This window comes from Myxine glutinosa, chromosome 7 (genome assembly GCF_964187855.1).
Source record: "Myxine glutinosa chromosome 7, kmMyxGlut1.1, whole genome shotgun sequence".
Lineage (NCBI taxonomy): Eukaryota > Metazoa > Chordata > Myxini > Myxiniformes > Myxinidae > Myxine > Myxine glutinosa.
Genome location: NC_136267.1, coordinates 178,330,615 through 178,354,977, shown reverse-complemented (window position 1 = coordinate 178,354,977; position 24,363 = coordinate 178,330,615). Strand labels below are relative to the sequence as shown.

General features: G+C 46.2%; 1 protein-coding gene across 1 annotated transcript in view; it reads right to left on the bottom strand.

The window, feature by feature from the left end:
- Positions 1 to 24,363, bottom strand: part of CTNNAL1 (catenin alpha like 1) — a 673,107-nt gene that overhangs the window by 172,334 nt on the left and 476,410 nt on the right. Inside the window, exon 8 of the mRNA XM_068123645.2 lies at positions 2,213 to 2,299. Coding sequence (XP_067979746.2) covers positions 2,213 to 2,299 — 87 coding nt within the window. The remainder of the gene's footprint in view (positions 1 to 2,212; positions 2,300 to 24,363) is intronic.

The following is a 24,363-nucleotide window of genomic DNA, read 5'->3' as shown; positions in this document are numbered from 1 at the left end:
CGTTTTTCCTTTGTCATTGTCCCTTCCATTACAAAGCTCAGGCTTGGTCAAGTCATACCAAAAACCATTTAAATGGTACATGAAACTTTAAAATGGTCTTTGATTGAAACTCAGCATTTAAAGGATAGAACACACACAAACCACATGGGTTAACATCCATGGGTATGATGAAATTTGTCCTTAATTAGCCCACTAACTAAAGACCAGGATCCCAATAAAAGACTGAACGACTAATGACCACAGCCGAAGGAAAAGCGACACAATAAGGATGGCATCACCAGTACCCAGAGTGCCCATGGAAGTTACATAATTTCCCCAATATAAGCGGCTGTGTTTGTCTGACGTCAAGTCTGGTGATGTGTCATGCATTTTTCTGCATGTGTCTGCTTCATTAGTGTTGCAGCTCCTCCTTGAGCCTCAGACAATGTGAAGAACTAGAAAATAGAAATACTGTCGATGGGAATGTTTCGATGGATATGCCTCCACCTCCATTAAATGTCAACCATCAACCCCCATTAGATATTAACCATCCACCTACATTAGATATTAACCATCCACCCACATTACATGTCAATTGTCAACCATCCACTCACATTAGATCATATTAATCATCCACCTGCAGTAGATATTATCCATCCACTCGCATTAGATATTAACCATCCACCTGCATTAGATATTATCCATCCACCCACATTAGATGTCAATTGTTAAAAATCCACCAGCATTAGATGTCAATTGTTAACCATCCACCCACATTAGATGTTAACCATCCACCTGCATTATATGTTAACCATCCACCTGCATTAGATGTCAACCATCCACCCACATTATATATTATTCATCCACCCGCATTAGATATTATCCATCCACCTGTATTAGATATTATCCATCCACCAGCATTAGATGTCAATTGTCAACCATCCACCCACATTAGATATTAACCAGCCACCCACAAAAGATATTATCCATCCACCAGCATTAGATGTCAATTGTCAACCATCCACCCACATTAGATGTTAACCATCCACCTGCATTAGATATTATCCATCCACCCGCATTAGATATTAGCCATCCACCTGCATTAGATGTTATTCATCCACCCGCATTAGATGTCAATTGTTAGCCATCCACCCACATTAGATGTCAATTGTTAGCCACCCACCAGCATTAGATGTCAATTGTTAACCATCCACCCACATTAGATGTTAACCATCCACCTGCATTAGATGTTAACCATCCACCTGCATTAGATGTCAATTGTTAGCCACCCACCAGCATTAGATGTCAATTGTTAACCATCCACCCACATTAGATGTTAACCATCCACCTGCATTAGATGTTAACCATCCACCTGCATTAGATGTTAACCATCCACCCACATTAGATATTACCCATCCACCCACATTAGACGTTAACCATCCATCCATATTAGATATTACTCATCCACCCACATTAGATGTTAACCATCCACCCGCATTAGATGCCACGTTAGATGCATAAAACTTATATTTACTAGGTATTGACAACATCTTGAAGTGTGAACAATATTCACATTGAGTTAAGTTCATAACCCTGCCCCCCAAACTACTAACTCCCAATCCCGTGACCGAAAACTTAAATGAGAACATCAAGCCTTAGCCTTGTCCAACATGCTTGTCCACTGTAAGAAAATGTTCCTCTATATGAAGTGGGGAGAAAAATATTGTAGTATAAGAATTCAAATAATAATTCTAAATTGTAAGAATCGACACACATTGTCAGCAAGTGATTGTAAATGTTTACGTTGGGGTAGAAATATTATGTTGAAAGGCGTATTATAATAATCACCATGTCCCTTGTAATTCATTTGATAAATATATTTAGTGTAGTATTGACAACATTAATTGAGTTAAGTTTAAAAGGTATAGCCCGCACTTCTTCTTCTTGTTTTTCTTCTTGCTATCCTTCTTCTTCTTCTTCTTCTTCTTCTCCTTATCAGCCCTTTATAAGGGGTGAGGTACAATGGCACCAAACTCATGCCCTGCCTTGTCCACTATACTCCTCCGCTTCCCCCATCTCAGCCGGCATTTCACCAATCTCCGAGTCATGCTCATCTTCACAACAATCTCCTCCCTCAGTTCATCATTCATCCTCCTTCTATCCACCCTCTTCACTCCTGCAATCCTCCTGACCCACACATTAAAAAATGGGATGATAAAGAAGAAAAAAATACCTCTTTCATGATCTCTTCCATACACTGGCTTGAGGAAGCCAAGGCTACGTCCATCTTCTTTCTGACTTCTGGAGCCCAATTTGCTGACTGTGTAAGCACACCCACATTTCCAGGATTAAATTTTCGACAACAATATAAATGCTGCAACATAAATTGTCAAGCAGAACAAGGTTATATTATTTATTGGATTTTCCTTCAAAATGCAAGAAAGAAGAACAATGGAGACAAAATCTTAAAGTGACAAATTGCATTAAGTGTGGGGAGGAAAACAGTCGTCATTGTTACGATAATTGTATTTTAAAAGATCCTGCACAGTGTGTACGACTCATGAAAAAGATTGCAATACATTCAATGCAGGTCACGAATGTCTGTAGAAAATGGGCAAATCAACCGAACATGTGCAATTTGAACCAAGAATCACAACATAATGAAGTGTTATTCTGGCAAGGACAAACATGGCAAAAGTGAAATGTATTGAAAAAAATAAAACGGTAATTTAACTTTGATCTCACGTTAATCTCCTGCTTTATGATGTTGCGGATGAATGCCAGAAATACAGCTGGTTTAGGTTTTTTTTTATTGCAAACGCCATTTACAACTAGATAGTTCATAGAACACGTTACCCTGCACAGTGTTGAAATATATATATACTTTCATTTTTCTTTTTTTGTATACATAGTCGAGGCTCATGGAAGAGCATGACACTGAGCTAGAATTAATACACTGAATGGATCAGGACACAACAGGCCAAAAATAACAGCAGAGAGAGGGGGGAAACACCCAGGCCCCTAAAAGCCAGACTAGGCCCCGGGGCAATACTAAGTCAATTGAAATAAAACTAGAGCTTCCAGGGAAGCAGAACTCAACTGAACTGACTCGACAATTTTAAAGTAGGTCAGTTGTCTGTACTAGATTTGACTTAAATGAAAAGCCAACAACCTTGTGTAATAATTTTAAGGTCCTTGTATCCTTATACTTGTCCTTGTTTTACAATTGATACAATGTTACACTTTGCAACAATGTTGCAGAAATATAGTTGTGTAGGCGGCCATTTTGTGACAGATCAGGTTGACATGCGATAGCAACCTACCTTGTGTGGTAAGAGTCTCACACACCAGGTTTGATCAAAATCCATAAATATTTGTGGACGTTAAAGTCTTAACGTCGTTTCGGAGCTGAAAACAATATGGCGGCCTATGGCGGCCATTTTGTGACGCAACGGGTTGGAATGCAATAGCAACCTACCTTGTGTGGTAAGGGTTAAACATTCTAAGTTTGATCAAAATCTGTTAATATTTGTGGACGCTAGAGTGTTAACGTCGTTTTCATGACCAAAAACAAAATGGTCGCCTACGTCCGCCATTTTTCAACGGATCGGGCTGAAATGTAATACCAACCTGGTCCTTGGGGTAAGGATGCTGCATGTCAAGTTTGATCAGAATCGGTTGATATTTGTGGACGCTGGAGTGTTAACGTCGAAAAGTTAACGGACGACAGACGACAGACGACGACGGACGCCGGAGGGTTCAGTATGTGATGAACTCAACTGGACGGCAGTCCAGTTGAGTTAATAATGATTTTAAAGTTTGTTTAAAAGCTTTCCGGAAGTTTAGCACTTTTGAAGCAGTCTTATACACCACCCTTATTTAATATATCCAAGTACTGCAAAACTGGAGGTTCTTGGAAGTAACAAGAAGGTGATTTGTGTTCTACAGTGTTCAAGTATATATAGTCATGTTCCATATGCAATTTTAAGGGAATTTGTAACCATTTACATTTTTGAAATGCTTGAGAGTCTCTGACTCCAAAAATCAATGTTTGCATTTAATTTGAAAATTTTCCGATTTCCAATTTGATTTGATATTGTGGCGGACACAAAAGCCCACTGGCGTGGTGACATCATTCCACGCACCAAGTGGGCGGTGGCCACGCCCGAGGGGTAGGCGTGGCCTCATGATATACACCGGGCGACCAGCCCGGAGCAGTTCAGTGTTACAGTGTGCTCTTACAATAAAGACGTTTATATGTTACCGCTTGTCCGCTTCCTCCTTGCTCACAAGCAGCGCGCGTAACGCCGCGCTTTACTGGTGACCCTCGACGTTGGATCTGCCGTAGCGATCCTTCCGAACACGACGCCATTGCAATGGCCAACGACAAGGCAATGGCGATTAAACTTCCCGAATTTTGGGAGGCCCAGGCCGAAGTCTGGTTCGTTCAAGCCGAAGCCCAATTTCAGCTTCGGCGCCTCACCAACGACGACCTGCGCTACTGCCATGTCGTCGCCTCCCTCGGGCCCGGCACGGCCGCTCGAGTTGTGTCCGTCCTTCGCCACCCACCGGACGGCCACAAGTACGAAGCACTCAAGCGGCTACTCCTAGCCACGTTCGGCCTCACGGACGACGCACGGGCCGACCGCCTCCTGGATCTCCCCGAGCTCGGTGAGACGCGCCCGTCGGTCCGAATAGACCATATGCTGTCACTGTTGGGCGACGAAGCCCCCGGTTCGCTATTCCGGGCGCTTTTCCGGCGCCAACTTCCAGCGCAGGTTCGCCTCGCGTTGGCCGGGACCGAGCGAACGGAACCCCGAGCATTGGCAGCCGAGGCGGACAGGTACTTCGCCGCTTCGGACACGCGGGCGAGCGTCGGCGTGGCCGTCACGGCCCTCGACGCTGATGTTCAGCAGCATGTTCCACAGCATCAGCTTCTACAGCACGCTGATGTTCAGCAGCATGCTGATACGCGCCTCGTGAGCGCCGCCACGCCCCGCCCACCGCCGCGGCGAAAACCGCCACCGCGGGGAAACCCGCCAACTCCACCGGCCTGGCGGAGCCAGCCGCGCTCCTCCAGCTCCACCACCTGGTGCTGGTTCCACGCCAAGTTCGGCCACGAAGCTCGGCGGTGTCATCCGCCGTGCTCCTTCAACGGGTCGGGAAACGCCCGGGCCGGCGCTCAATAGTGGCGATGAGCGCCGGCCGTTCGAGCAGCCTGCTGTTCATAACGGACACCTTCTCCGGGCGCCGTTACCTGTGCGACACGGGAGCGCAGGTGAGTGTCATTCCCGCCGGCACGTCAGACAAGCACGCCGCGGGTGGGGGCCCCGCGCTGCTTGCCGCGAACGGGACGCCCATCCGTACGTACGGAAAACGCTGCCTCTCTCTGCGGTTTGGAGGGCAGGTTTTCCGATGGACGTTCGTCACCGCCGACGTGCCCATGGCACTGCTTGGCGCGGACTTCCTGTGCGCTAATGGGCTCCTGGTCGACGTCAAGCGCAGACGGCTTGTCCAGGCCGAGACGTTCAGCTCGCTCGCTTGTGCGTTGCCCAGCTCAACGGGCGGCTTGCCAAGCGGCTTGCCGAACGATTCAGTTCCGGCCACGTTGGTCTGTACGCTTCCGGCAGCGGACGCATTCACCCGCCTCCTCGCCGGCTTCCCGGCCCTCACGCGGCCCACCTTCTCGGCGGGGGCCGTCAAGCACGGGGTGGCCCATCACATCCCCACCGTCGGGCCACCGGTCTACGCCCGGGCACGCCGCCTCGAGCCGACGAAGCTGGCGGTGGCAAAAGCGGCGTTCGCTACCCTGGAGCGACTCGGCATCGTTCGGCGCTCAGAGAGCGCTTGGGCGTTGCCGCTGCACATCGTGCCGAAGCCCGGCGGGGGATGGCGACCGTGCGGGGACTATCGCCGTCTCAATGACGCCACGACTCCCGACCGCTACCCCGTCCCCCACATTCAGGACTTTTCCGCCCGTTTGGCGGGCAGGTCCTTCTTCTCGAAGGTGGACCTCATACGCGGCTACCATCAGGTCCCCGTCAGGCCGGAGGACGTCCCGAAGACGGCGGTCATCACGCCATTCGGACTCTTCGAGTTCCTGCGCATGCCCTTCGGTCTGAAGAATGCGGCTCAGGCGTTCCAGCGACTGATGGACAGCGTCCTGCGCGACTTGGACTTTGTCTACGTCTACCTGGACGATATCCTCGTCGCCAGCGCGTCCCGCGAAGAGCACCTACGCCACCTCCGCACGCTCTTCGAACGCCTGGGCCAGCATGGCCTGATTGTGAACCCCGCAAAGTGCCGGTTCGGCACCGCCACAATCGATTTTCTGGGGCACCGTGTCACCAGGCACGGAGCCGTCCCCCTGCCGGCCAAGGTGGAGGCGGTGAAGGGGTTTCCGCGCCCCCGCACGATCAGAGGGCGCAGGAGTTCCTGGGCATGGTGAACTTTTACCATCGGTTCCTGCCCCGTATCGCCCAGCTCCTGCGCCCCCTGCACGAAGCTCTCCAAGGTAAGCCGGGCAAAGGCGACGTTACCTGGACCGAGCAGATGGACACGGCGTTCATGGGCGCGAAGCTCGCCTTGGCTAACGCCACCATGCTCGCGCACCCGGCGCCCGATGCACCGATCGCCCTCACCACCGATGCCTCGGACTACGCGGTGGGCGCGGTGCACGAGCAATGGGTGCGTGGAGCTTGGCAACCGCTGGCGTTCTTTAGCCGGCAGCTTCGCCCGCCCGAACGCCGTTACAGTACCTTCGACCGCGAGTTGCTCGGACTTCACTTGGCGGTCAGGCACTTCCGCCATCTGCTCGAGGGCCGGGCGTTCACTGCCTTCGTCGACCACAAGCCGCTGATCTTCGCGATGGGCAAGGTCACCGAGCCGTGGTCGGCCCGGCAGCAGCGTCACCTCTCGGCCGTGTCCGAGTACACGACGGACATCCAGCACGTCGCGGGGAAGGACAACCCGGTGGCGGATTGCCTTTCCCGGGCCGTCGCCCACGCAGTCCACCTCGGCATCGACTATGCCCAGATGGCAGCGGACCAGGCCGCTGACCCCGACGTCCAGGCCTTGCGGACCGCCGTCATGGGCCTCCGCGTCACCGAGGTGCCGTTCGACGGCGCGGGCGCGGCCCTCTTGTGCGACGTCTCCCTCGGGCGTCCTCGCCCCATCGTGCCCGCGGGCTGGCAGCGCCAGGTGTTTGACGCCATCCACGGCCTGTCCCACCCGGGCGCGAGGGCCTCCCAAAGGCTGATCGCCGACAATTTCTTCTGGCATGGCCTCCGGAAGGCCGTCCGCAGCTGGGCCAGGACGTGCCTCGCGTGCCAGCGCGCCAAGGTGCACCGGCACACCCAGGCCCCGTTGGCCCCGTTCACGGTGCCGGAACGCCGGTTTGACCACGTCCACGTGGACCTGGTGGGACCTCTGCCCCCCTCGCGGGGTTTCACCTACGTCCTCACCATGGTGGACTGCACCACCCGGTGGCTGGAGGCCGTGCCCTTGGCGTCGACAACGGCGGCCGATGTCGCGCAGGCTTTCATCGCCACCTGGGTCGCCCGGTTCGGCGCCCCCTCAGACATCTCATCCGACCGCGGCCCCCAGTTCACCTCGGAGCTCTGGGGGGCGGTTGCGCAGGGGCTCGGGGTCCGGCTGCACCGAACCACGGCCTACCACCCCCAGGCTAACGGCCTGTGTGAGCGATTTCACCGCTCATTGAAGGCCGCGCTCCGGGCCACCCTCCGCGACGGCGGCTGGGTCGACAGGCTCCCCTGGGTCCTGCTGGGCCTCCGGACGGCGCCCAAGGAGGACCTGCGCGCATCCGCGGCGGAGTTGGTCTTCGGGCAACCGCTGCGGGTGCCGGGCGAGTTCCTCCCCGACTCCACGGCACCATGGTCCGCGGCACAGCAGCGCTCCGCTCTGCAAGAGACCGCCCAGAGGTTCGCCCCGGTGCCAACGGCATGCCACGGGCACCCACCGACGCACGTCGCCCCGGAGCTTCGCACGGCGGAGTACGTCTTCGTCCGCCACGACGCCCATCGGACACCACTGCGGCCCCCGTACGACGGGCCTTTCCGCGTGCTGGAGACCGGGGTGAAGCACTTCACCCTGGACATCGGCGGTACTCCTGACCGCGTTTCGGTCGACCGCCTCAAGCCGGCCCACCTCGATGTGGACCATCCACCGCCAGTGGCCCGACCCCCATGTCGGGGCCGCCCTCCTGCGGGCGGACCCCCGGCACCGCCCAGCCCCGCCGCCACGCCGCCCCCCGGTCCTGCACCCATCCCAGGGGCAGCCAGGGGCATCCCACCTGGCATCCCTGCACCCCGGACGCCGCCGATCGCCAGGGGGCGCTTCGGCCGGGTCATTCGTCTGCCCCGCAAACTGGCCTTCCAGGTGCGCGGGAATTCTGGGGGGGCGCGTGTGGCGGACACAAAAGCCCACTGGCGTGGTGACATCATTCCACGCACCAAGTGGGCGGTGGCCACGCCCGAGGGGTAGGCGTGGCCTCATGATATACACCGGGCGACCAGCCCGGAGCAGTTCAGTGTTACAGTGTGCTCTTACAATAAAGACGTTTATATGTTACCGCTTGTCCGCTTCCTCCTTGCTCACAAGCAGCGCGCATAACGCCGCGCTTTAATATGAAGAATTTTAATTTTCAAATCAAATAGAAACACTGGTTTACGGATTCAGAACCTCAAACTTTTCAAAAATGTAAATGGTTACAAATCTCCACAAAATCGGAACGAACCTTAAAATATGGACATATGGACCTGAAAAGAATTCAACTTAAAGAAAATGAATTTGTATAAATAAATTAATTCCAGAATTTACCGCTGTTTTACCGCCATTGACACAGTGGCTTTTACGCCACCTTACCTAACACGTTATATTAGTTATTCATGCTTGTTGCATGTGTCCTTCACAAAATCCTTAAAATCAGGAAGTTTCTTTCCTGCTTGGAATGATTTATAATTTTGTTTGACTACCAGGCAGACAGAGTAAAAATAATACATCACTTCTTTGGGAATGTGCGATCGGGACGAATTCAGACAAAGTTCTGTTAAACGGCAAGTTTGTTTTCCTATTCATGTTCATAATAAAATAAAATAAATAAAAAACCACCTTTAGAGGCCATTTTTTCCCCGCAAGCGGGGGTTGGCCTTTTTCGGGGACCGTGGTTGTTGTTGTTTTTCGGTCCCCTTTTTGAAGCAATGTTTTACGGCCGGATGCCCTTCCTGACGCCAACCCTTTTTGCCGCCTTTAACGACAAACAGGGAATTACCAGTGAACTGGTACTCAATTAGCCGACCTCGGAAGGAATGACAGGCTGAGTCAACCCCCCTGGCGTTAAATTCAGCGATCGACCGGGATTCGAACCCAGGATCCTAGGATCCTAAGCCGGCACCCTAGCCGCTAGCCCAACACCAGGGCCTCATAGCCCAACACCAGTTCATAATGACATTTAATTTGAATAACTTGTTCCTTGATCATAAACTGACATGTGCGGACAGCCAGAGAGACGGACAGACGTGAACCAATTGCTTAACCCCGCTCTTCGCTCCACCTGCGCGGTTGATAAAAACCTACATTGTGCATTCTCTGCGAGTTGGAACCACCTGCCTTATGCCATTTTCTGTGCATTTGCTTTATGATGATCAACGGCCATGTGTTTTGATTCCAGTGTCTTACATAAACTTGTCTCTGTTAATTTGATATTATTCTTAATACAATTAATGTTTGAGACATGTGAGTTCAACCATCCCACCAGCGCTGTGAGTGGGATGCTGTTTAGACTCTGCTCTTTGGGTTCGACCAAATAATCGGGGCTCTTGCAAGAAAATGAATCAGCAACCTGTGTGCTGGGGACAACACGTCACCAGGAACGAAGACATTGCTACGATTTACCAAGGAAACCATGAGCTGGGCCGCACACCGCCATTATGACAGAACAACCAAAGATCTCTGGTTCAAAGCCTCACAGATAGACCTTAGTAATAAAAACAAAAACATCCCCAATGAGCTTCTGGAATAGTTCAATCACTGCCACCATCGGGTCTGGATCAAATACATTGATCATAGGTTAAGCTTCTTGAAGTCAACTCAAACAAGGTTTGTCCACTTCTTCTTCTTCTTTTTCTAAAACTATCAGCAATGGTGATGTCTATGGTTAATTTAAACTTTGAATTATCCCCTTCTCCAACATCTTTTGTTTGCTCTGACTAAAGGACTCCCTTTCAGTACAGTTTTGACGGAACAGGTCCACTTGGAGTCAGTTAAGATGATGACAGATATAGGCCGTGTTTCCTGGGAAATCTGTAAACACAGCTTGCTTGGTACTCCTGGATTTGAGCACAAGATTCTGACCAAATCTAACACCTGCCAGTGCCACCTTTTTCTTGATCTTGCAGGTGCTGATATACAACAGGTTGTCATCATCGAGCATGTCCTCCATGGTCGCTTCAGTGTGCCACATGGCAGCAGCACTCACTCCATCTAAGAATGTAGTCTAGACAGCTTTCTTTTTTTCTTTTTTTTTGGGGGATACAAGATCGAGGCTCGTGAAAGAGCTAACATTAATCACACAAAAAGTCAAACCGACGCACAAAAAACAAGGGGAGCGGCAGACAAGATGGGGAGAGAGGGGGAAGGACACAAACACAGCATTTGAGAGCAGGGACATCGGGAGGACTTGGGGGGAGGTGGGAGAGGTATAAAACATATATACGACTGAATAAAACATTCCAGGGGAAAGTTTAAACATATTTAAACAGAACCGTGAAGAACAATCTTATATTCACAAAAATACCAATGGGGAGAGGGAGCCTAGAGGGACGACCACGAGTCACTTGAACAGGGCAAAAGGTGGAAGGCAAGGGGAAAATGGGGGCGGGGCGAGACAGCGCACGTGGGCAGAGGCAATAGCACACGATGGGACAAAAGCACACGAGGAGAAAAGGAAATAAAAGTTTTTTTGTTTGTTTGTTTGTTTTTTTTGGGGGGGGGGGGGTGTGGGGGTTACAACGTTAGACAAATAGTATATGTTCGGTGAAGTTTGGGGGAGAAGGGAAATCAAAAAACCTAGCAAAACCAGCGAAGGAAGAAACAAACTTCGACGGGGGAAGCCTGAGGCTGCAAGCCCTCACACGCCGCGCGGCAAACAAACGATTAATTTATGAAAGATAAACACCGAGAAACATCCAAGGGACACACTATAAGTTCACACGCCGAAAGATAAAATACAGTTACGACAAAATACAATTGTGAACAGACTTAACTTTGAAAACGTGGAGACCGTGCAGAGCTTCCAAAATTCGTGACCAAGCTGAGGATATATCTCCTGCCTCGACATCTTCCTGCTGTGTTTGAACATTCCCACCTATAAATCCTCTTGGACATCTGGATTCAGGTAACACCAAAACAGGAGAAAGCTTATCCCTCTGTGCTTACACCCGAGTGATCACCATGCCAACCTCTTGGAGTCCAGATTGGCTAATGCACTAGCTCCGGCAAGCATCAGGTCATAGATTGCATCCGACAGGCAATGGACTTCAACTATACCAGTCAGGTAAGAAGCATATATACCTCAATCTGTCGACCAACAGCATATAGCTGAACTTCCAGAGGAACTTCCCCCAATAAAGTCCTGCTATGATGACTTGTATGCCAAGTAAGTACAATAATGTGGACAAGTTCTAACAATGAAACATTACATTTTATTTTTCCCAAATGATTAGGTCTTCATTGACATCACCCAAGGACACCGAAGCACCAACTATACCGTTGATAAATTAATTGCAAATAAATGATCTCCACACCTTGACTTGATGGAATGCAATGATATGAATGGAATACTGAATTGCAGATCTCCAATGGAAATTTTGAAAAAGGTCCAAGAAATGTGAATATGGTTATTAACTGTTGCAATTTCAGATTCCAAGGTAAATTACAAGAATCCAGAAGATAGTGGGGTTTATTTAAATTATTATCGAGAAATCTAGGCCATCGGGGGTGCTAAGCAACAGGGGGCAGCAGTTTCACAGACTGGCAGAGGATCAGAGGGGAAAAGGGAGACAGGGACGTCACACATGAGTGGATGGGTGACAGTACGGAAAGTGGTGGATTGGGGGAGTTGGGGGGCATTCACATTCGGCATAGTATTTGCACACGAACTGTATGTGCCGACTTGATCCCGAATAGTCAACAAAGCAAAACTGTAATCCATTGGACTGTTCGGCAAATAGCAGGCTGTCCTTCATACTGGGAAAGACCACTTTCACCTTCCTATCCATCTGCTATTGGCTGAAGTTTGATGGTCAGCATCCAGCACATTAAGGAAGTATGAAACCGAGACAATTATTGGGGCTAGGTAATTAAGCTGGCAACAGAGGAATTAAAGGGGCCCAGGTGTACAATCACTGTCCAGAGGATCAAGCCATTCCAAGGTTGGGCACACAGGTTGTAGACTTACTCTGGCCACACCAAGAGCCATTTATTTATTTATTTTGCTGCATGGAGTTTTAGTTAATTGAAGTACAGGAACATAAAACAAACATTACTCCCAGAGAGAGTAATTAGGCCTACAAACCCATTCACTGGAAAGGAGAAATTTTTTTTTGAGACAATCAGACCTACATTGAAACTAAGAACTTCTGATATCCAGGTTCCGGCTCAACTCATCTCTTACTATGTTTGCCTTAAGTACCTCTCACACAATATTGTGAAATAATATTCCACAAAAAATTGCAAAATGAGAGATTCTGTAAAAAAGTTTAATCTCACTGGAAGTCCAAGCTAACTTTTTATGGGGAAACACCATCCCTGTCTGAAATTAGCATGCAAATTGGCAAATAAGTCATCATACAAATGATCACAAACACGCTTACTTTGGCAGAAATGGCATTAATCACGTGTGTGATGACAAATGACCCCAATATAAGTTTGTACATGTCTTGTCAATCCAAATTAAATGATCCGGCTGTCGCTGTCCTCAACCAGTGTCACATCCAGTTGATCAAGAGACTGCGGACAGACTCGAGGACTACTAACAGTTTCCTCGGAAGCCCCAAGAAAGTTCAATGGGAGTCGAGTCCGAGGATCAGCAGGCCAATCCAAGCGAGTGATGTTGCCGTCCTGAAGTACAGTGTGGATGGGGGTTGTCATCCATAAAGATGAAGTTGCTTCCTGGCTGTTTGGCCAGTGGGATGACTTCAGACATAACGATCTTGTCCCGTTACTGGCACCAGTCTTAGAACCCCTCAGAATGATAACAAAATCAAGTATTCTGCAACTCGGAATGTCAGCTCATTTCATTAGGATGTCCCATAAAAATGATCATACTGATGAATTACACATTTATCAAATCGCTTCCATTTCATCTCGAGACTCTAACACGTCCATCATTAAAGTTTAGGCAGAATCTCGACTCGTCGCTGAAAAGAAGAAGAAGAAGAACAACAACAACAACAACAACAACAACAACAACAACAACAACAACAGGAATTTTAAAGGCCATTTTCCCGGCTAGAGCGGGGGTTAGCCTTGAAAGAGAACGGTTAGTCGGTGAAAAGAACATGGTTATCATTTGAGTTGTGATGATGTATTACCCATTACACTATTTTTGATTATGCCATATTAGGGGGATGCAGAACAGACCTCACACCACTGGAATGAAGCCTTTCTGGGTCAAAATTAAATAATCTTTTAATCTTTGTATGTCATTATGCATGTGAAGTGTAAAGCGAGGTTAAGCAATTGGGTCACATCAGACCCAATTGGGTCATCAAAAAAGCATGAAAAAAGCATGCAAAAAAGCATTGGAAAAAAAAGGGGGAAAAGCATTGGGAAAAGAAGCAAAAAAGCAAAAAAGCATTGGGAAAAGAAGCAAAAAAGCATGGGAAAATACAAAGCAAAAAACCATTTGAAAAAAAAAAACTAGAGGTACCAGGGAATCTGAACTCAACTGGTCTATATCAATATGGTTAGAATATGCAAATTTTCAAATATCTTTAGTTGGCAAAAGGCACAAGTTTCATCAAATTTGATGAAAACTGATGTTTATCGTCGTCGTCGTCGTCCAACTGATGTTTATTGGTCAAGTCATGTCATAGGTCACGACGAGGTCATTTTTCGGACATCGTCAAAACCCATAATTTTACATACTGTCTACACACCAAGTTTCAGCCTTCTAGCTACATTAGGAAGTACCAGATTGACAAAAATTGATTTTTCAATATGGCCGCCCTGCCACGCCCATTTTTTGGCGTGCAATGCCCAAATGCAATCCCAAACTAGTTTATGTCTTAAAGATGCTGCATAACAAGTTTCATCACATTTGATCAATATTTGTGACTTTCAGAGCGTAGACGTCGAATTGTTTAGACGACGACAGACAGACAGACAGACGGACGATGGACGACGGACACTTGGTGTCGACAAAACTCAGCTGGACATAGTCCAGTTGTTAAAAAGGAAAAAAGCATTGGGAAAAAAAGAAGGAAAAAAGCATTGAAAAAAAAAAAGGAAAAGGAAAAAGCATTGAGTCATCATTAATTGGGTCAGAATCATAATTTCTCCTGTCTGTCCACAAACGTGAGTTTATTGTCAAGGAACAACTTCGTTTGAATTGAATGTTATATTTTGAACACAAATTGGAACATGAATTGGAAAACGAACCTGTAGTTTAGCAATACTTTGGCTCCGGATTTATGCCGATCGTACACGCCCATCGAGGAGCGAGATAATTATTTAACGCTGTCTTCCTGTCTGGCAGTCAAACAACATTGAAAATCATTCCAAACAGGAAACTTACTGTTTCTAGCGACGTTATAAAGGACACAAACAACAGGCACGAATAACTAATGTAACGTGTTAAATAAGGCGGTGTAATTGACACAGCGTCACCAGCAGTAAATCGGCATAGATTCCAGAATTAATTTATTTATATGACCTTTCCAATCTTTATTTGATTTTAAATGAATAATTATACCTGAACAATGTAAAGCACAAATCGCATTCCTTGCACTTTCAAAACCCCTTTAATTTAGAAGTACATGTTAAATTGGGTGGTGTATAAACACAGTGCTAAACTTCCAGATTTTTTTTTACGAATTTTAAAATCATTATTTTATTTTATTTGAAGGATCTATCTATAATTCCAGTAATCTCTGTGTGTCTGTGTGTCTGTGACCGCTGTTTCTCGACAACCACGGGTCCGATATACTTGAAACTTGCCAGATATATTGCTGGGGACCTGAGGATGTGCCTTTTCAAGGTTTCATATTAATCGGAGAAGTAGTTACCGAGCTATGTCCAAAAAACGATTCAACCAATCAGAGAGCAGCGAGCTATCACGTGTGCCGAACGTGGCGAACAGACTCTGCCTCGGACGGCACATTTGAGAGCGTATTCATTTATCGTATTTATCGTATTTATCGTATTTATCGTATTTATCGTATATCGTATTTATCGTATTCATATCTATCTATAATTCCAGTAATCTCTGTTTGTACGTTTGTACGTCTGTACGTCTGTTTGTCTGTGACCGCTGTTTCTCGACAACCACGGGTCCGATATACTTTTAACTTGCCAGGTATATTGCTGGGGACCCGAGGATGTGCCTTTTCAATGTTTCATATTAATCGGACAATTACTTACCGAGCTATGTCCAAAAAACGATTCAACCAATCAGAGAGCAGCGAACGATCGCGTGTGCCGAACGTGGAGGACACACTCTGCCTCGGATGGCACATTTGAGAGCGTATTCATTTATTTCACGTTTGCAAACTATGTTGGCGTTAAACTATGTTTTAAAACTAATAAAACCGAATTTGCGATTCATTCGCTTTCCTGCGCGTTTGTGCACGCGATGGCGATTTCTTTACCAAACTCCGGAAGCCGTTCGCTTTGGACCAAACCATTGCATGTAAATAGAGGGGGGGGGATTGTCACCGTACTCGCAAGCCGTTCGCTTTGGACCAAACCATTTCATGTAAATAGAGGGGGGGGATATAATTTTAGATATAGATATAGTACGGGCAATGCCCTAGTATCTATAATTCCAGTAATCTCTGTGTGTCTGTGTGTCTGTGACCGCTGTTTCTCGACAACCACGGGTCCGATATACTTGAAACTTGCCAGATATATTGCTGGGGACCTGAGGATGTGCCTTTTCAAGGTTTCATATTAATCGGAGAAGTAGTTACCAAGCTATGTCCAAAAAACGATTCAACCAATCAGAGAGCAGCGAGCTATCACGTGTGCCGAACGTGGCGAACAGACTCTGCCTCGGACGGCACATTTGAGAGCGTATTCATTTATCGTATTTATCGTATTTATCGTATTTATCGTATTTATCGTATATCGTATTCATCTATCTATAATTCCAGTAATCTCTGTGTGTCTGTGTGTCTGTGTGTGTGTCTGTGTGTTTGTCTGTGACCGCTGTTTCGCGACAACTACCGGTCCGATATACTTGCAACTTGCCAGGTATATTGCTGGGGACCCGAGGATGTGCCTTTTCAACGTTTCATATTAATCGGACAAGTAGTTACCGAGCTATGTCCAAAAACGATTCAACCAATCAGAGAGCAGCGAGCTATCACGTGTGCCGAACGTGGCGAACAGACTCTGCCTCGGACGGCACATTTGAGAGCGTATTCATTTATTTCACGTTGGCAAACTATGTTGCCGCTATGTTGGCGTTAAACTATGTTTTAAAACTAATTAAAACTAATTTGCGATTCTTTCGCTTTCCTGCGCGTTTGTGCATGCTATCTATCTATAATTCCAGTAATCTCTGTGTGTCTGTGTGTCTGTGACCGCTGTTTCTCGACAACCACGGGTCCGATATACTTGAAACTTGCCAGATATATTGCTGGGGACCTGAGGATGTGCCTTTTCAAGGTTTCATATTAATCGGAGAAGTAGTTACCGAGCTATGTCCAAAAAACGATTCAACCAATCAGAGAGCAGCGAGCTATCACGTGTGCCGAACGTGGCGAACAGACTCTGCCTCGGACGGCACATTTGAGAGCGTATTCATTTATCGTATTTATCGTATTTATCGTATTTATCGTATATCGTATTCATCTATCTATAATTCCAGTAATCTCTGTGTGTCTGTGTGTCTGTGTGTGTGTCTGTGTGTTTGTCTGTGACCGCTGTTTCGCGACAACTACCGGTCCGATATACTTGCAACTTGCCAGGTATATTGCTGGGGACCCGAGGATGTGCCTTTTCAACGTTTCATATTAATCGGACAAGTAGTTACCGAGCTATGTCCAAAAACGATTCAACCAATCAGAGAGCAGCGAGCTATCACGTGTGCCGAACGTGGCGAACAGACTCTGCCTCGGACGGCACATTTGAGAGCGTATTCATTTATTTCACGTTGGCAAACTATGTTGCCGCTATGTTGGCGTTAAACTATGTTTTAAAACTAATTAAAACTAATTTGCGATTCTTTCGCTTTCCTGCACGTTTGTGCATGCTATGGCGATTTCTTTACCAAACTCCGCAAGCCGTTCGCTTTGGACCAAACCATTTCATGTAAATAGAGGGGGGGGGATTGTCACCGTACTCGCAAGCCGTTCGCTTTGGACCAAACCATTTCATGTAAATAGAGGGGGGGGGATATAATTTTAGATATAGATATAGTACGGGCATGCCCTAGTCTATCTATAATTCCAGTAATCTCTGTGTGTCTGTGTGTCTGTGACCGCTGTTTCTCGACAACCACGGGTCCGATATACTTGAAACTTGCCAGATATATTGCTGGGGACCTGAGGATGTGCCTTTTCAAGGTTTCATATTAATCGGAGAAGTAGTTACCGAGCTATGTCCAAAAAACGATTCAACCAATCAGAGAGCAGCGAGCTATCACGTGTGCCGAACGTGGCGAACAGACTCTGCCTCGGACGGCACATTTGAGAGCGTATTCATTTATTTCACGTTGGCAAACTATGTTGGCGTTAAACTATGTTTTAAAACTAATTAAAACTAATTTGCGATTCATCGTAACTGCGATATGCGACCTTCCGGACAGTCAAATGAGGACGTCACTTCCGGACTTACGGATAGTCATAGTGACGACGTACTGATGCTGAACGTGGCGAGCAGACGCTGCCTCGGACGGCACATTTGAGAGCGTATTCATTTATTTGACGTTGCAATCTGTGTTGATTGTTGTAAGGTACGATCGATTGTAGTACACGTTTATAATAACTCTGCCGATACAGGCCCGATTAACTGCAGCGCCATCCGAGCTGCGGCGTCGGGACGATACATTCATTGTACGGTCACATCACGCACTTACGGGCACGCCCATGGGCCCATGGGCACGCCCATGCATGCATGGGCGAAGACATTTTTTTTTTTTTTTTTGGCAAGGAACGGGCACCCACGTACAGGCACGTCCTAGTATATTTGAACACTGCGTGAGGTAATGTGTTCTCTGAACTCTCCAGTTATGTAAGAATTAATAAAACAGAGTATTTAAAGCCCTGATTTGGGAATCAGATGGATATGATATGATTATATATCAGAAAATGATGAACGTTTCCGCGTAAAGAACACTCCGATACAAAAGTCTCCCCAAAAAAGTCGTTTTCGTTTTGTGAATATTTCTATGTTATAAATTGTAGAGCAACTTTTGTTGTTCATTCGAGAAACCTCCATGCAATTGGCCAACACAAAGAGGTCAACAACAACAACAACATGCATTTTAAGGCCATTTCCCCTGCTAGAGCGGGGGTTAGCCTTGCGGTCCCCATGACAATCTTCTCCATTTTGCCCTATTTTCTGCATCTCTCCTTGTTAACCCCCTTGCCCGCATTTCTTCTTCCACCATCTTTAGCCAAGTCTTTCTCGGTCTTCCCCGTCCTCTACTTCCTTCTACATTAACTTCCATCACTCTTCTCAACCAGTCACTTTCATCCTTCCTCAATACATGACCAAACCATCTCAACCTGTTCCTCTTCACAGCATCAATCACAGGCAATATTCCCATCATCTTTCGCAATTCATCATTTGTCCTCCTCTCTCTCAACGATACTCCGCACATCCATCGAACCATTCGCATTTCCACCCTTTCCAGCCTTCGTTGCTGCTCTACGTTCATCACCCATGTCTCGCTCCCATAAATCATAACACTTCTCACACATGTAGCATACACCTTTCCCTTCAGCTTCAGCGACACTCTCCTCCTCATCAGCACGCCACTCAGTTCCCGAAACTTCTTCCATGCACATCTCACTCGAGCAACCGTTGCCGAGTCTGATCCACCTTCTCCATTCAGCATGTCTCCGAGGTAGCAAAATGTTTTCACACCTTCCAGCTTCACAAAGAGGTCAACAACATTTATTTGAACAAGTTGATATTATCCTGTCAAACCCTAACTTTTAATGAAACCCATTGAAATTTGACCTACGGAACCTCTTTACCCAACAGGTCTTTTGAATTCCATTTCAAAATGCAGTCTCCTGCAGTGAAAAAACCACCTTTTAGAGGCCATTTTTCCCCGCAAGCGGGGGTTGGCCTTTTTCGGGAACTGTGGTTGTTGTTGTTTTTCGGTCCCCTTTTTGAAGCAATGTTTTACGGCCGGATGCCCTTCCTGACGCCAACCCTTTTTGCCGCCTTTAACCACAAGCAGGGATCCTGCAGTGTGAGATCTTTTAATATGAAAAAGAAAAGTTGCCAAAGTTAAAAAGTACCAGGGTTGAAAAGTCTGTTTGTTTGTGAAATCACTTGCAATGTGAGGTAAGCTTGAAGAAAATTCGGATTTTCCAGCAAAACTCTCCTCCACCAGTGAAAAAATAAAATACATAATGTTGCAGAGGACAAGAGTTTTGGCTTCATATTTGAATATCTTTCTCAGTTGAATGACAACATCACAAGCTAAAAGCCTTTTTTTATATAAAGAAACAATAATCTATATTTCCAAGTAATCTGTCGCGTTCAATGATTCTTTGATTTAACTCGATGTGCAGAGCATGAGACATCCCAAAGTAGACAAACCCCATGCCGCCGTCACCTCTCAGATGCCCTGTGTGATTCCTGGAATGAACATAAGGAATGCATCATGGTGTATCTGAGTGGCTCAGTAGGACAGACGACTGTATTAAATTCTCCCAGCATGGTGCAAAATTGGAACTTAATGGGGAAGGGGAGGGGGCGCTTGGGAGGGAAGGGGAAGATGTTGGATGGATATACATTGTATATCGTCATGTGAATGTGTCTACGAATATCTTATTGTTAATTCCTAACATTGAAAATATGCCTCTCAATTTCATGCTGAATCATCCAATCATTGGCTTTATTATATTATCTCTGGTTTTCAGATAAAGGTTAAAGCCAGACAAAGCATGGTCATAAGACAGACTAGCAGAAATAATTTATGGCGTTCATTTCCCCTTAAAATTCAGAAAGAAAGACACAATCATTGTCTATGGCGATCATTTTAACCTACGTACAGGAAACAATACCATTTGATAAGCATAAGCACCTGAACAACTACAACGGCACTAGGTGGGGAGCACACCTCCGCCAGACAAAACAGTTTACGTTTTGCATCCATCCCACTGATGGGCTGGATCTGCTGATCTGAACCAAAATCTAATCAGCTTGTGTTCTTGTCAGGTAACCGACTCATCCACCAAGTTTTGTCATAATCCATCCACAACGTTTTGAAATGTTGCGCTATATATCGTTTTTGGCCACATTTCTCAAAAATAATCACATATAATAATTAATTCTGCATTAAAATCTTAAAATTATCTGATCCAGATCCAGATCTTCACCAAATTCGAAACAATTCTTCCGAAACAATACTTCCAACCTGTCCACCAAGTTTCGTTCGAGTCCGTCCACAATTTTTTTGAGATATCATTCCATATATCGGTTTTGGCCCTATCTCTCAATGGTGAAGAATCACTATTAAAATTGTAGTATACGGACATTCACCAAAATCTAATAATGTCGTCCTTGTCACATACCCAACCTGTCCACCAAATTTCGTCCAAATCTGTCTACAACTTTTGGAGATATCCCGCAATGTATAGTTTTTGGCCCGATCTCCCAATGGTGAAGAATCACTTCAAAAATTAAATAATTCTCATATCCGAATCCATATTCAGATCTTCACCAAAATCGAATCTATTTGTCCTTGTCACACACCCAACCAGTCCACCAAGTTTCTCCAAATCTGTCCACAACTTTTTGAAATGTTGTGCTATATATCGTTTTTGGCCACATTTCTCAAAAATAATCACATATCTTACTATAATTCACCAAATGTCCGTCTGTCCGTCTGTCTGTCTGTCTGTTCGAAGGTACCATAAAAACTGCTGAACCGATCGCAAAGATATTTTGGGTGGGTAATCCTGGGATCTGTAGGAGTAAAATAGGCTATTTAGTTTTCCCAATTTCAGCTTTGGTCTCCAGCATTCTCAGGTTTGGACTCCCGCATAACATTCGCGTTCGCATAACGTTCATTGTGACGATGTTGTTCTCCCGGGTGCCGCACAAACGGCTGCACCGATCGCTGCACAGCAGCACCGATCGAACTCGGTGACCTCGGACAAAGACCTTTTATAAGGACACTGGTTGAATCCCTGCTTGAGAGAATTCTAACCCATTTCCACTGAAGGAAACACGTATCGGGAGTAGATACAACAAAGCGATTGTGAACATGATTAACGATCATCACGATCATAGTGTATCGATCACTGTGGGACATTTGGTGAATTATAGTAAGATACTGTTTAGATTATGATGATTTGCGTGTGATATGATTTAACGGATGTTTATATGAATCGTTTAAAATAAAAAAGCCTTCAATTTCTGATATATTACCTTTTCGGTTGGGCCTCCCAATTGAAGCCTCGTCATAGGGCGGGTACCGTTGTGGGTGTTGAATCCCTGCTTGAGAGAATTCCAACCCCCTCCCCGCCATCACGGCCGTCTATCCAACTTACAATCCCACGAGATATGCGGAAAGGACGACCCAAAACCAATATAAACATCATTAAACATCATTCGTATATAAACATCATTAAAAGTAAATAATGACCTCGGGAAAAGTTCAAAGACATTTAATCTCTACATGAGATAATTCCACATAGCTATTTGGGCGGTGAATACAATAACAGATCGCTGTCTCCATCGATCTTGCCAAGGCCGTAACACCTAACGGCTCAAAATCCTTTTAACTGTTGACTTGGTAGTTTTTACAGTGAAGGGAACATTAACAATGTTGTTAAAAGTTTATTTTGTGATTAATTGGAGTTATGTTGTTTGGAATGAAAAAAGAGATATCGAGTTCAAGTGAATGACGACATGCTGTGATGGTTTCTACTTTCTGAACGTGAACGTCGCGGATCGCCATATGCAGATTCGCCACGGTCCCACGATCGATGTTTCTATACGTGAACGTACCCGTTTGTTTGCGAACGGGTACGTTTTTCATGGAAGTCCTTCACGAACTTGCTGTCCATGTCTAACGTGCGACTGAAGGTGCCACAGGAATGTGGAATTTATTGGTTTCATGCTTTAGCATTCGCCGTATCTGCATTGCCTGTTTGCTTCCGGCCTCCCACCCGTGCGTAGCATCCACGTGCACGGCACAAACACGTAACATCATACAAGTGATTGTGTGGATGTGTGGAATGTGGGACATTTGGCGAATTATAGTAAGATACTGTTTAGATTTTGATGATTTGCGTGTGATATGATTTAACAGATGTTTATATGAATCGTTTAAAATAAAAAAGCCTTCAATTTCTGATATTTTACCTTTTCATTTGGGCCTCCCAATTGAAGCCTCGCCCGTAGGGCGGGTACCGTTGCTAGTAAAAATTAATTCTGCTTTAAAATCTTAAAATTCTCTGATCCGGATCCAGATCTTCACCAAATTCGAAACAATTCTTCCGAAACAATACTTCCAACCTGTCCACCAAGTTTCGTTCGAGTCCGTCCACAATTTTTTGGAGATATCATTCCATATATCGGTTTTGGCCCTATCTCTCAATGGTGAAGAATCACTATTAAAATTCTAGTATCCGGATCCGGATCCATACGTTCACCAACATCTAACGATTTCATCCTTGTCACATACCCAACCTGTCCACCAAATTTCGTCCAAACCCGTCCACAACTTTTTGAGATATCCTGTTCACAGCTAGACAGACAAATAAGAAGACAGACAGACAGACAGAATGACAAAAAGGGGTGAAACAGCGGTGAAAAGTTAGGGACAGGGACAGTTAGGACAGTTAGTTAGGGACAGTTAGGGACAGTTAGGGACAGGGGTGAAAACATAATCTCCATCCACGTGGAATTAGAAACACAGGTTTGCTGGGCTATGGCGATCATCGAATGAGAAACAAAGAAGAAAAGTTTTGAAAAGAAGAAAATATTCCAGTCTCTTTGAAAAGAAACATATTGTACCATATGTGCACGGCCTGTTACAAAACTACACTCACACCAGAACCCCAACCCTAAGATAGCCGGAAGGTGATTGACCTGATTTTAAATGATGGGCATGAACAATCAAGTGATCAGTGTCCACGCCAAGAAATAACAGATGTGCTAGCCAGCGGGATCTTCCCACCAAGACGGAAAAACAAAATGGCCACCACATGCGACAATTCTATTCACCGAATCTTTTTCTTTTCAAAGTCACCTGCTCGTGGAATAGCGAGTACACAGAACGGATCAGGATGCAACAGAACAAAAGGAACAGGAGAAAGATAGGGGGAAACACCAACAACAGGGTTAAGGAACAAAACAGAGGGAGACTTGTACAATTAAGGGATGTAGGGAGGAATATATACCAATGGGAAAAAGTTCCTGAGCACCATAAAAATGACAAAATGATACTGGCATGTACCCGAGCAACACAATAATGATCAGCCAACGTGTGCCTTGACATGTTCCCCAGTTACCCATGAATATCCAGAACTTGCATGTGCATACAGTGCAGGTGATCTGAGTCACGTGACAGTGCTACTGACAGTCACGTGACAGTGTCACTTTGGAGTTGTCTTCAACAAACATCAGAGACCGTCCACGTTATGGGAAACCACATGTGACGTCACGTCGACCGGATAACCATATCCGTTTGGTGCACCTTAGGAATTACTTCCAGATATCAAGTTTGACAGCTCGCAGCATCCTTGGCCTGTGACCAATCAGTGCCAGAATTGTCAGGAATCTGTTAATTGAGAGTAACATCCGACCGTGAAGATCAGCAGTACGGGCCATTTTGTTGCCACATTATCGACGTGCACACCTAGCTTGGTGTGCACAACATCTGAGGTTCAGGAGACAATACAACATCTGGTCACCTACTTCGTCGCACAACAGAACATTTCCACACTTCCC